The sequence below is a fragment of the Oncorhynchus mykiss genome, chromosome 8 (genome assembly GCF_013265735.2).
Source record: "Oncorhynchus mykiss isolate Arlee chromosome 8, USDA_OmykA_1.1, whole genome shotgun sequence".
Classification (NCBI taxonomy): domain Eukaryota; kingdom Metazoa; phylum Chordata; class Actinopteri; order Salmoniformes; family Salmonidae; genus Oncorhynchus; species Oncorhynchus mykiss.
Genome location: NC_048572.1, coordinates 45,378,256 through 45,393,111, shown reverse-complemented (window position 1 = coordinate 45,393,111; position 14,856 = coordinate 45,378,256). Strand labels below are relative to the sequence as shown.

Sequence of the window (14,856 nt, the reverse complement as noted above, 5' to 3'; positions counted from 1 at the left end):
AAATTTGAGATTGGATTCCAACTGCAGTGTCTTTGTGAGAAGCAGAGTAGGTGAACGGATGATCTCCACATGTGTGGTTCCCACGGTGAAGTATGGAGGAGGTGGTGTGATGGTGTGGGGGTGCTTTGCTGGCGACACTGTAGGTGATATATTTAGAATTCAAGGCACACTTAAGCAGCATGGCTGTCACAGCATTCTGCAGCGATATGCCATCCCATCTGGTTTGCGCTTAGTGGGACTATCATTAGTTTTTCAACAGGACAATGACCCAAAACACACCTCCAGGCTGTGTAAGGACTATTTGACCATGGAGAGTGATGGAGTGCTGCATCAAATGACCTGGCCTCCAAAATCAACCGACCTCAAACCAATTGAGATGGTTTGGGATGAGTTGGAATGCAGAGTGAAGGAAAAGCAGCCAATAAGTGTTCAGCATATGTGGGAACTCCTTCAAGACTATTGGAAAAGCATTCCTCATGAAGCTGGTTGAGAGAATGTGTGTGTGTGTGTGTGTGTGTGTCCAAACCTTTGACTGGTACTGTATATAGTATAATAACAATAGTGTATACTATAGCGATACAATATACTACATTGTTTGTTTGTTCGTTCATTGGTTAATTCACAATCAGTCACAAATAGAGAATGTAGTTGTCATTGAAACAATGGGCCACAGTCAATTGCTCCCCGCAGCAACACAATGTATCAATGAATGTATCAGGACTAATGAAAGAACCAATAAGTACTTCATTGATCAGTTGACTAATTGACAACTAATCGGTCCAAATGTACCCCTTGTCCTTGGCCCTTTGATGTTTGCAGATATGTAATGTGTGGGTAAGTATTGGTGGGACTTCCATATTGCTTAAACCTTATAGATCTATAAAGGGTTAGGGAGAACATGTAGACCAGCTGAACCATTTGTTTCCACTGCCTCCTCCTTTCCTTCCGTATCATGCTGAACATGTTCATTCATTCTGGGCTCAGGCTGTATTTCATGTGTGTACATTAACCAAGCCTTGCAAATTCCCTAGAGATCATAGGGCAGCAAAGGGCCGAACTCCCATTTTATTGCTATAGTGTGTTAGTGTGTGTGTGGTCAGGGAAGAGGAGTGTTGCCTTTTTAGACACAGTCAATGATTGGATTCCCACACGTTAAAAAAAGATATGGATTTTTCCTTTATTCATTGATGGCCTTGCCCTATGTTAAAAAGATTGTATTCAAGGAAGAGGAGTATGACGTAAAGTTTATATATGTAGGAGCTTACCTTGTGAGTGTTCGGCTTGATGCATCGCACAAAAAAGGGGTTCGAAGTACTGAGGTTGGCCATCAGTGAGTGCAAGGAATTCTGGGTAAAAAATATATTAAATGTTAGCTAACTCTGACACTGTTACACTTCAGTATTGTTAGGGCTGCTGATTATTATGCACTTTCCATGTTCATGATATAAAGGCAAATACAAACAAGGGACAAGGGTCAATTAAATGGTCACTGCATTATGTACAGAACAAAAATATAAACGCAAAGTGTTGGTCCCATTTTTCATGCGCTGAAATAAAAGATCCCACTTTTTTGGTTACTACATGATTCCATATGTGTTATTAAATAGTTCTGACATCTTCACTATTATTCTACAATGTAGAAAATAGTAAAAAATAAAGAAAAACCCTTGAATGAGTAGGTGTGTCCAAACTTTTGACTGGTACTGTGTACAGTCCCTCGACTGGTTAGTGCAGATAAATGTAAGACAATTATCGTCACTGACCTTAAACTGGGAACTGACAGTGGGTCTCCTGTGCTTGGAGCTGCATTTGAGGGTGTCCTGCTTGTTACGGCTCGAGACGTGCTCAAAGAGGTCGTACACAAAGTCCAACCTGATGCACATGCACACACGCGCGCACACACACAGAATGAGTGTTACAATGTGCACGTTTGAATAACCAACTTTACCCAGCTCTGCATGATCCTCAATTATAAATAAAACCCCTATTCAATTAATTCAAAACAGTAGTGCAGAATGTATGAATTGTTCACTTACAGATGGTTTCATCTCAAATAGCACCCTATTTCATATATGGAGTACTACTTTTAGGCTATGGTCAAAATGTCTGCACTGCATAGGGAATAGGGCGCAATTCGAGATTGAACATTATAGAATTGCCGCTTACCTGCTCTCTCTAAGCAGGTTGAGGATGTCATCCCTGAAAGTGTCTCGATTCTTCTCCAGAATGCCCCTCACGTCATACACCACCTAGAGCACACCAACTACTTTAATGATTTTGTTCGTCGGCAAGATTAGCAAACTTAGCCGTGACATGCAAGCAAAAAAATGCCGACACTACACATCCAAGTATAAATGACCAAATTATTATGAAAGAAATGCATTCCAATTTTGATTAATTATTGTCTGACAACTTGGATGGAAAATTACTGAGGAAAATAGAGGACGATATTGCCACTTTGCCATATCTTCAATCTAAACCTACAAGAAAGTGTGTGGAGGGAAGCAAAAGTCAGTCCACTACCCAAAAACAGAAAAGCCCCCTTTACTTGCAAAAAAATATATATATAGGACACGCACTCTGCACACACTTATTTGTTATGATAAGTGTTATTAAATATGTAATGTCATATTTTCAATTGTATACAACTGACTTAATGTTGCTGGACCTAGGGTTGCAAAGGGTCGGTAACTTTCCATGGGAAGTTAAGCCCGGGAATTTAGGGAATTTTGCTTAAATTAATCTAAAAAGTTAGCTGACAACAGTGAACCTTTTTTTCTGTGATTCACATAAGGCAATTCTAGGTCTTGTGGCATATTTTGGTTAAACTATCCCCAATTCAATGGATTTGCAACCCTCTGCATGCACAGTGCATTCTTCCATCACATGTACAGCTGATTCTCAAGATCTTGCACACTAACGAGATGGTATTGAGCCCACACTACTACACTGTCTGAGCCAAGGACTACATGCTTTCTGTTAAATTTTGATTACAATACTGGGTGGGGTGAATATATTCTATAGAACATACATATTGTTTTGTTGTTGTGTTAACTAGTAAATAGTAGCCTAAAACAAAGTGTGTTTAAATCATTTATAACATGTTAACAATTTCTGCTTGTTAGTTTTTGTTACCATGTAGGTTTTTAGCTTGCTTGAGCCTGCTAACTGAGTGTTTATTCACCTATTTCCATACATGTTTCATTTTAAAACATTTTATCTTACAAAGGAGTTGTTTAATCTAACTGCTTAACTATTTATCTATACATGGAGTTTTTGGGGTTAAAATAAATTATAAATCTAATCTTTACAGGAAAATGCCACGGGGACTATCTGATGTGTGGAGACATTTCACTGCAGATAATGTAGAAGGAAAAGCTGTGTACATTTGAAAATACTGTGCCAAATCATATGTGAAGAATGAAATAAAGATGCAGAATCATCTGGCCAAGTACATAAAGTTCCCTCAGCGCTCATAAGCAACCTTTGACAAAAGTCCCTCTACTTCTACTCGAGGTGAAAATGATTAATCAGACACCTTATCGATAGCAACAGCTCATGGTCCTCCTGGAATCAGACGTTTGACTCAATGGAGGAACGTAGTCAGAGAAATGCTGATGAATGTCTTGCTCGAGCTGTGTATGCAGCTGGTTCATCTCTGATCCTCACAGGCAATGTGTATTGGAAGAGATTTCTGAATGTTCATCTCCCAGCATACACCCCTCCAACCAGACATGCTTTATCTACATATTTGCTGGATGCAGAGTTCAACAGAGTTCAAGTGAAGGTCAAGTAAATCATAGAGAAAGCAGACTGTATTGCAATCATCTCTGATAGTTGGTCAAATGTTTGTGGGCAAGGAATAATTAACTACATCATCTCCACCACTCAGCCAGTATTCTACAAGAGCACAGACACAAGGGACAACAGACACACCAGTCTCTACATTGCAGATGAGCTGAAGGCAGTCATCAATGACCTTGGACCAGAGAGGTATTTGCACTGGTGACAGACAATGCGGCGAACATGAAGGCTGCTTGGTCTAAAGTGGAGGAGTCCTACCCTCACATCACACCCATTGGCTGTGCTGCTCATGCATTTAATCTTCTCCTCAAGGACATCATGGCACTGAAAACAATGGATACACTCTACAAGAGAACCAATGAGATGGTTAGGTATGTGAAGGGTCATCAAGATATAGGAGAAATCTACCTCACCAAGCAAAGTGGGAAGAATAAGAGCACCACATTGAAGCTGCCCAACAACACCCGTTGGGGTGGTGTTGTTATCATGTTTGACAGTCTTCTGGAGGGGAAAGAGTCTCTCCAAGAAATGGCCATATCACAGTCTGCTGATATGGACAGCTCCATCACGAGGATCCTCCTGAATGATATATTTTGGGAGAGAGTGGTAAGCAGCCTGAAATTCCTGAAACGTATAGCAGTAGCCATTGCACGGATTGAGGGAGACCATGCCATCCTATCTGATGTTCAGACTCTGCTTGCAGATGTAAGAGAAGAAATCCGTACTGCCCTGCCCACTTCACTGTTTCTCCAAGCAGAGGAAACTGCAGTTCTGAAATAAATAAAAAAGCGTGAAGACTTCTGCCTGAAGCCCATACACACCGCAGCGTACATGTTGGACCCCAAATATGCTGGCAAGAGCATCCTGTCTGGTGCAGAGCTCAACAAGGCCTATGGTGTCATAACTACCGTGTCTCACCACTTTGGCCTGAATGAGGGCAAGGTTCTTGGCAGTCTGGCGAAGTACATTTCCAAGCAAGGGCTTTGGGATGGAGATGCAATATGGCAGTCGTGCCAACATGTCATCAGCCACCTGGTGGAAAGGATTTTGTGGATCTGAGGCTCTTTCCCCTGTTGCCTCCATCATCCTCCAAATCCCACCAACATCAGCTGCCTCAGACCGCAACTGGTCCTTGTTTGGAAACACACACACCAAAGCACACAACAGGCTGACCAATACAAGGGTTGAAAAATAGGTGGCCATCTGGGCAAATTTGAGGCTTTTTGAGCCTGACAATGAGCCACCCTCAACAAGGTTGGACATTGACAGTGAAGATGAGGCCTCAGAGTCTGATGTTCAAAAAGTGGACATTGAGGAGGTCCAGGGAGAAGAAGACATGGAAGCCTGACAGGAAGACAACCAAAGCTGTAGTTTCGAGACTCATTTTACAGAAGTATGTTGAAAACATTTTTGGGAGATATGATGGATCATTGGGATCATTCAATATTCCCTTTCTTTTGTTGTTCAGTGAAATCATCCAATGTGAAGAGTCAACTCATTTAATTAAAGTTAAATTCGTATCTAAATTGTTTAAAAACCATTATATAGCAAGGATTTAATCATTGCAATTATGTCTACTTATGATAAGGTAAAAGGTTTCTGTTTCTGTCTCCATGTCATGCCTGACCTTAGAGAGCCGTTTTATTTCTCTATTTGGTTAGGTCAGGGTTTGATGTGGGGTGGGCATTCTATATTCTATTTTCTATGTTTTGTATTTCATTGTTTTGGCCGGGTATGGTTCTCAATCAGGGACAGCTGTCTATCGTTGTCTCTGATTGGGAACCATACTTAGGCAGCCCTTTTTCCCACCTGTGATTGTGTGTAGTTAACTTTGTTTGTGGCACATTGCCCTGAAGCGTGCGTCACGGTTGTTTTTGTATTGTTTATTGTTTTTGTCGGCGTCATCATCATCCTAATAAAAAGGAATATGTACGCTCACCACGATGCGCTTTGGTCTACTTCTTTCAACGGCTGTGACACTCCATATGATATGGTAAATATATCCAATGCAAAAAACATCAACATTTAAATGGTATTAAAATTAATTTGCATATATTCCCGTTAATTCCCATATATTCCCATGGAAAGTTTCCACTTCTGAATATTCCCCAAAATGTGCAACCCTAGCTGGACCCCAGGAAGAGGACCTGCTGCCTTGTCAGCAGCTAATGGGGATCCTTAATAAATAAAAATACACCACCAGAGGGCAGCAAATAGCGGTGAGACGAATGCAACATTCAATAGCACACACATTTGTCTACTAAGTACAGTACGTGTTGCTTGCCAGAGCTGCTGTCTGCTTTGCAAATGCTGTCCTGATGTGTCTAACGTGCTCCTGTGTCATGGTAACACTTTAAACCTAAAGGTATGATGCTATATAACATGGTATTAGCCTGTAGTCCTATCCTGGGGCTAATAAGATGTTATGTTTCTCTATGTGTCCGAATTGAAACTCAAAACGCACTGTATTTAGCGAGGATCCTTATGAGATGATGATAAGCTCCTGACAAGTCTTAAAATGCATTGTACAGGCATCATATTGCATTATACCTGCGGTTTTAACTAAAGTGTTACAGACAGGAACAACTCTTACCTCGCCTGCATAGTGTCTCACTCCAAAGTTGTGCACAGCAACGCGTGGTTTCACATAAAATTGGTTTTTCTGTAACATGAGAAAAGATTTGCGTTAGCATTATCGGCTATTCACCACATAATGCTATTAGCCACACCATGCAATTGAGCCAACATAATTTAGAATATGACAATTGTGTGGATAACATCTCCTACAATGAAGGATCAATGAAATAGACAAGAATTGAATGAATTCCCATATTTTTCTTTATCATAATTTCATACTCAGAAACAAAGTCTAAGAGATCTGCACGTCTATATACTACATTAGCTATACTGTTACGTACAGTAAGTGGGATGAAAAGGTAGTTGAATCAATGAAATCTAAATAAGCAATATTATTATATATTATTATTCCATTTCAGGACAAGAAACTGAAGCTCTTATGCCAAAAATGTACCCTTTCAAAATCCTTTAAGCATTCTGGATATCTCAAAATATCATAAAACTCATTCATTATATCCAGAGTTGGGGAGTAACAGTAATCTGTTACATGTAAGGGATTGCAAAAAAAACGGTAACTGTAATCTGTTACGTTACCAGAAAAAATATTGTAATCAGATTACAGATACTTTTGAAAAACTAGATTACTTTTAAATTCAGAAAGGACGTTTGCGAAAAAAAATCTTTCACACTTCTCTGTTCTCAATGACATACACATCAGCATTGAAAAAAGGCACAAGTTTAAGTTTGTTCCACCTGAGCGAGCCTGACCACAAGTCAGAGACCACTATGATGACACACCAAATGTGTTTGATCGATCGTGGGAAAAGGCTTTTGTAGGCTACAATCCAAGGTCCTTTGGAATTACCTGGATTTCTGGATAAATTGGTCATAAAATTTGATCTGACCTTCATCTAAGTCACAACAATAGACAAACACAGTCTGCTTAAACTAATAACACACAAACAATTATATGTTTTCATGTCTTTATTGAACACACCATGTAAACATACACAGTCTAGGGTAGGAAAAGTATGTGAACTCTTGGATTTAATAACTGGTTGACCCTCCTTTGGCAGAAATAAACTCAACCAAATGTTTTCTGTAGTTGCATATCAGACCTTCACAAAGGTCAGGAGGAATTTTAGACTATCTTTACAAAACTGATTCAGTTTAGCAATATTCTTAGGATGTCTGGTGTGAACCACTCTCGAGGTCACGCCACATCATTTTAAACCGGGTTGAGGTCCGGACTCTGACTGGGCCACTCCAGAAGGCGTATTTTCTTCCGTTCAAGCCATTCTGTTGTTGGCTTGTTACAACATCCAACTTCTGTTGAGCTTCAATTGGCAGACAGATAGCCTACCATTCTCCTGCAAAATGTCTTGATAAACTTTGGAATTCATTTTCCCGTCGATGATAGCAAACTGTCCAGGCCCTGAGGCAGTCCCAAACCATGATGCTCCCTCCACCATACTTTACAGTTGGGATGAGGTTTTGATGTTGGTGAGCTGTGCCTTTTTTTCTCCACACATAGTGTTGTGTGTTCCTTCCAAACAACTCAAATTTAGTTTAATCTGTCCACTGAATATTTTGCCAGTAGCGCTGTGGAACATCCAGGTGCTCTTTTGCGTTGTTCAGACGTGCAGCAATTCTTTTTTGGACAGCAGTGGCTTCTTCCGTGGTGTCCTCCCATGAACACCATTCTTGTTTTGTGTTTTAAGTATCGTAAAATCATCAACAGAGATGTTAGCATGTTCCAGAGATTTCTGCATGTCTTTAGCTGACACTCTAGGATTCTTCTTAACCTCATTCAGCATTCTGCACTGTGCTCTTGCAGTCATCTTTGCAGGATGGCCACTCCTAGAGAGAGTAGCAACAGTGCTGAACTTTCTCCATTTATAGACAATTTGTCTTATTGTGAACTGATGAACATCAAGGCCTTTAGAGATACTTTTGTAACCTTTTCCAGCTTTATGCAAGTCAACAATTCTCAATCTTAGGTCTTCTCAGATCTCTTTTGGTCGTGGCATGGTTCACATCAGGCAATGCTTCTTGTGAATAACAAACTAAAATTTTGTGAGTGATTTTTATAGTTCATGGCAGCTCTAACCAACATCTCCGATCTTGTCTCATTGATTGGACTCCAGGTTAGCTGACTCCTGACTCCAATTAGCTTTTGGACAGGTCATTAGCCTCGGGGTTCACATACTTTTTCCACTGTGAATTTTTAAATGATGTATTCAATATAGACAAGAAAAATACAATCATTTGTGTGTTATTAGTTTAAGCACACAGTTTGTCTATTGTTTTGACTAAGATGAAGATCAGATCAAATGTTATGTCAACTTTTTACCAAAACAGAGACGGGGCGACGATTTTGTTATTGTTTCATCTGTGGATTTGCCCTTTAAACAGCTGCATATTATCAAGATATCAAAGTGTCACCAACAAAAAGGTAAACAATATGCCTATAGCTAATGCAGAATATGGCATTCATTTTCACACGTAAATACCACTTTTCAGTAGTGCTCAAAGCATACCATTCCATGAGTGCAGCATTTATTTTTCAACTCTAAGCAATGAGCCCAATCAGTCCTCCATGACAACAAAATCATAAACAGAGTAGGGCAGGCTAATAAGTCCTTCGTTTTCGGGTTATGCTCAGGTAAAACAATTAGGCTAATCTATACTTCCATATTTCAAAGTCCTATTCTTGAAGATCAAGGGGTATAACATTTATTGGATTGACTGGAATTCTGATAGACTTTAATCTTATTATTTATTATATGTAGTAGAAAGCGATTGGTTAGAAGAAGCCTACATAACCAACCCATAAAGTAAAATGTAACACACATATATATACATATATATATATATGTATATATAGCCAGCTATGTAAACTTTAACATTGATTTATCCTGCAATAAATTGGTAACATACATTTTTGTCTTCTTCTAATGCCTCTTAAGGGGAAAGTAATCTAAAAGTAACTGAATGTAATCAGATTACGCTACTGAGTTTGGGTAATCCAAAAGTTACGTTGCTGATTACAATTTTGGACACTAGTAACTGTAACAGATTACATTTAGAAAGTAACATACCCAACCCTGATTATATCCAATATACCCTGTAACTCTTTCATAATCCAATAAATCAATTTAAGAAATCTCCTATACATTTTGCAGCGCAAATATTTATAGGGATATTTACGAGCTGCGCTCATATTTATTCCAAATCAAAATTCTACTCAGTGTTTTTTTACACCCACTGGTGAGATCAGAGCGTAAATCAAACCAAGCTGTAATAGCACTGGGTGCCAATGCTATGAATGTAGAGGAGGCAGCTAGCCCCAAAATTAGCTAACATATCCATTGTTTGGCTTTCCATAAAAAAGTAGCCATCCTCTCTTAAAGTATGTCATATGATTTTGCAGTGTTGGAAAACTCCATCTAGGGTTACAGTAGCTTCTGCCACATTGCTGTCACCTACAATCCTTTCAAATCACTGAGGAAAAGCGACATGGGGGTCTTCAATATATATATACAAAGCTGTATGAATAGTTTAGAGATGAATCCTTCCTTCCTCCAAGTAATCATAGATCAGGGATTGTTTCCACCAATCCAACTTGATCAGATCAGTGATCACCTTACGGATGGAAAGAAAGAAGGGAGGATATAAGGATGGATGGATAGATGGATGGATGGGTGGACAGACCGACGTGAGGGTATAAGAATGCCTCTCTCAAGTATTTCAACAGGCCCACTAAAGCTATCGACTGGTGACGTCATAACAATGGGACTTGACTCACCGAGTGCTGGCTGTGGAGCTTCTCCAGTAGAGTGCCATCAGTGGCTTTGGGAAAATGACTCTCCTCGTTCATCAGTGCAAGGAGACCCAGTTTCTGTGAAGAAAATAGACAGATGTTATCATAACCAGTCCGAAACAGTATATTGTTTTCCTGACAACTCTAATCAATAGATTTACAACGTATTTCTATCTATAGAAATAAGTGTATTTTTATATATAGAAATTATTATTTCTGGTAGATCAGGACCACTCAGCATTTGTCTGGGTAATGTTGTCGCCAGGTCAAAGGGAATTCACGTTATAACGGCTAGAATGGCATTGCACTGAGCTAGCCGTTGGTTCCCAATTGAAGGGGACTTCAGTTCCTAAGGGTTGCAGTTGCGCTTACAAGTGGCGTACATCAGGCTGCTACAGTCAAAGTTGAAAAGATTTACATTTGACAATGCTCCTGTGCCCAACCTTGTGGCAGGCATCACCATAATATGAAACCTGCTTCACAAGTGTAAATTCTAGCAGTGTCAACGTGAGAAAAATCCCATTCAAGAGGGAATGAAAAAGACATACCTTCTCAATCAGATCCAAACATTCCCCGTTGTCCATCCAGTTGATGTCCTCCCATACAAGCCCTTCCCTGATGGAGCAAGAAAAACTAAAAGATAAGCCAATCAAATTGAAATTGAAGTTAACCTGTAACACTTTATAATAACCTTCATGAATAAGCTCTTATTTTTACACATGCTTGTAAATGCTTTATAAATTAGCATACATGTTATACATTCTGATAAACTGTAAGTAGAATACATATTTATAAAAATTATAGTGTTACAGCCTAAATTTAATGTGAACGTTTATGTTTGAGGTCTACCCACTTGTTGTATTCAAGTTGCTCCAGCGAGAAGATGTGCTTGTTAAAGTATTCCTGAAGTTTCTCGTTTGCATAGTTAATGTTGAACTGCTCAAAGCGGTTGACCTGTCAGAGAGAGAGACCCATGTAAGACTCACATACTACAGATTTTTTTTGTAATGGTTTGCTCCTGATGATTTTTCCAACAGGGTTTCATGTTGTAAGAATAGTCAGTTACAACATGAAACTCTACAATTTCACTTTACTTACAAGTATTATTATAATAACTTGGTGGATGCTTACAGTGGGGCAAAAAAGTATTGTCAGCCACCAATTGTGCAAGTTCTCCCACTTAAAAATATGAGAGAGGCCTGTAATTTTCATCATAGGTACACTTCAACTATGACAGACAAAATGAGAGAAAAGAAAAATAAAATCACATTGTAGCATTTTTAATGAATTTATTTGCAAATGATGGTGGAAAATAAGTATTTGGTCAATAACAAAAGTTTATTTCAATACTTTGTTATATACCCTTTGTTGGCAATGACAGAGGTCAAACGTTTTCTGTAAGTCTTCACAAGGTTGTCACACACTGTTGCTGGTATTTTGGCCCATTCCTCCATGCAGATCTCCTCTAGAGCAGTGATGTTTTGGGGCTGTTGCTGGGCAACACAGACTTTCAACTCCCTCCAAAGATTTTCTATGGGGTTGAGATCTGGAGACTGGCTAGGCCACTCCAGGACCTTGAAATGCTTCTTACGAAGCCACTCCTTCGTTGCCCGGGTGGTGTGTTTGGGATCATTGTCATGCTGAAAGACACAGCCACGTTTCATCTTCATTGCCCTTGCTGATGGAAGGAGGTTTTCACTCAAAATCTCATGATACATGGCCCCATTCATTCTTTCCTTTACACGGATCAGTCGTCCTGGTCCCTTTGCAGAAAAACAGCCCCAAAGCATGATGTTTCCACCCCCATGCTTCACAGTAGGTATGGTGTTCTTTGGATGCAACTCAGCATTCTTTGTCCTCCAAACACGACGAGTTGAGTTTTTACCAAAAAGTTATATTTTGGTTTCATCTGACCATATGACATTCTCCCAATCTTCTTCTGGATCATCCAAATGCTCTCTAGCAAACTTCAGACGGGCCTGGACATGTACTGGCTTAAGCAGGGGGACACGTCTGGCACTGCAGGATTTCAGTCCCCGGCGGCGTAGTGTGTTACTGATGGTAGGCTTTGTTACTTTGGTCCCAGCTCTCTGCAGGTCATTCACTAGGTTCCCCCGTGTGGTTCTGGGATTTTTGCTCACTGTTCTTGTTATCATTTTGACCCCACGGGGTGAGATCTTGCGTGGAGTCTTCCATTTCCTAATAATTGCTCCCACAGTTGATTTCTTCAAACCAAGCTGCTTACCTATTGCAGATTCAGTGTTCCCAACCTGGTGCAGGTCTACAATTTTGTTTCTGGTGTCCTTTGACAGCTCTTTGGTCTTGGCCATAGTGGAGTTTGGAGTGTGAATGTTTGAGGTTGTGGACAGGTGCATTTTATACTGATAACAAGTTCAAACAGGTGCCATTAATACAGGTAACGAGTGGAGGACAGAGGAGCCTCTTAAAGTTACAGGTCTGTGAGAGCCTGAAATCTTGCTTGTTTGTAGGTGACCAAATACTTATTTTCCACCATAATTTGCAAATAAATCCATTAAAAATCCCATTTCCCATTTTGTCTGTCATAGTTGAAGTGTACCTATGATGAAAATTACAGGCCTCTCTCATCTTTTTAAGTGGGAGAACTTGCACAATCGGTGGCTGACTAAATACTTTTTTGCCCCACTGTATATTTGTCCTATTTCACACGTAACAAAATGTGTTTTTTGCATACCCCAACTCCCCCTGAGAGTGGCGTCACGGCCAGGTCTGCCTTAATCAACGGCGACCCTGGAGCAATTAGGGTTAAGTCGCTTGCTCAAGGGCAAATCGAGAGATTTTCACATTATCAGCTCAGGGATTTGGACTAGCAACCTTTCAGTTACTGGCCCAACACTCTAACCGCTAGGCTACCTGCAGTTTTCTTCCACCATCTCTAATTAATTTGTTTGTAAATCTGTACCTGTATTCACAAAGCAACATAGGGAACACTAAGATCATAGACATCATAATGAATGTGCAAATCTACTACTTAAGTTTGAGAGTTATCTAGGTCATGATAAACACCTGTTGCCCTTGAGGGTGAACTGTCTCGTGGATGACTGATAGTTGATTTGAAGTAGTTTGGCTGGATTTGCTGGAGGCCATTTTATTCATTACTGATGGTGACAGCCAATATGAGAAATCAACATTAAGATGAACGTACATCATTGCTTGTGATCAGTGAGTTTCCTGACTAAGATATGTTGCTCACACAAAAAAAAAAAAAAATATAAGACATGATAATTTAGGAAATGTATCAAAAAGGCAAGTGATTCAGACATTACACCTTGAACCACCAAAATAGTTTTTTTCCAACCAACCTCGAAATTCTCAAATCCAAATATGTCTAGGATGCCAATGGATTTGAAGTCCTCTTTCCCTCGGATACGGTTGTTGAGTTTCCGGATAATCCAGGTGAAACACTGGGAATAAAGTGCCATCGCCATGGAGTCCCTGGAATCCACCGCCTGGGAAAAAGGAAATGACACAGTTTTATAAAAAAGGAAGCTGCCCTGTTCTCGTTCAAGTACAATAGGAATCTAAATGACTCTGGATGACCTTTAAACTTACTATCCCTTGGTGTAACCATGAATTCATTCTTACCGTGGCTGGGATTCAAACACACGCAGATAAGTAACTTGTGCTTTGCAATATGCTTTTAAAGGTGACTTCCACAATCTGCTTCTGCTTTTTCTGATTGCAAAATACCTGCACTTCGGATAGGGAGGTGTGCTCCTTTCTGTACAATGTAGTCATTTCTGGAAACATTTTCTGTCCATTTAGACAGAGCACCCCCAGAGGCATAAATGATTTATAAAAGCTAGTTTAAATAGTCTACATATGATCTCCTACATAAGCCAAGTTATTAAAGATAGACTCAGCAATATGACAGATACAGATGCAGAAAATAAACAGCATTTCCGCTAAGAGCGTTGAAGTGTGAGGCTTTGACATGGTCAGCAGATGAACAGGAGACACTTGAGCCGGTTATCACAAGTAGACCATCGCCCGCCTGACCATAAAGGTAAACTCAGAGAAATGACACTGCCACGAGCAGCACTGCAAATATTGAGGTGAGAGAGATATAAGACCTCACTCTCACACAGTCACATACACAGCTCATACACAATCCACATGCCCTGGCATGTGCACAGGCCAGGGCAACCAACAGCGAACCCGTGCAAATGCGCAGATACTGTGTGTGTGACTGTGTGAGTGCCAAGTCTTGCATCTCGCTCATCGCAATATCTTCAGTGCTGCTCGTGGCAACGTCATCTGTGATAATCCAGTCTGGCACTAGTTGTGTCTCCTGTTTATCTGCTGACCATATCTGCTGAATCAGCGTCAAATGTGATTAGCCTGGCCAGCTACACTCCTAGCTTTAGAGATTAAATCAGACACATGATAGGGGTGGTGTTCATTAGGCACCAAATGCAAGACAACTAGGTGAAACAGTGAGGGACTAAACTGTATGTTATGGTTTCTTTTGGAAATGTTTTAAAATGTTAAGTTTAGTGCTTAGTCAACACAACCCAGGTCATGCAAGGGGAAATGGTTCAGGGTCAGTGTCCAATACACACCCAGCCTTCAAAAGCTGACAACAACAATGGCGGTCACACATAACTGTAAGA

At 40.1% G+C, this 14,856-nt stretch overlaps 1 protein-coding gene across 1 annotated transcript in view; it reads right to left on the bottom strand.

Moving 5' to 3' along the window:
• The window catches only part of myo10 (myosin X), a 258,704-nt gene that overhangs the window by 69,540 nt on the left and 174,308 nt on the right, over window positions 1-14,856 (bottom strand). The window contains exons 12-19 of the mRNA XM_036985483.1: window positions 13,546-13,692; window positions 11,058-11,158; window positions 10,753-10,819; window positions 10,190-10,282; window positions 6,398-6,466; window positions 2,167-2,249; window positions 1,764-1,872; window positions 1,266-1,346 (exon numbers count right to left, since the gene is read on the bottom strand). Of these exons, the coding sequence (XP_036841378.1) occupies window positions 1,266-1,346; window positions 1,764-1,872; window positions 2,167-2,249; window positions 6,398-6,466; window positions 10,190-10,282; window positions 10,753-10,819; window positions 11,058-11,158; window positions 13,546-13,692 (750 nt within the window). The remainder of the gene's footprint in view (window positions 1-1,265; window positions 1,347-1,763; window positions 1,873-2,166; window positions 2,250-6,397; window positions 6,467-10,189; window positions 10,283-10,752; window positions 10,820-11,057; window positions 11,159-13,545; window positions 13,693-14,856) is intronic.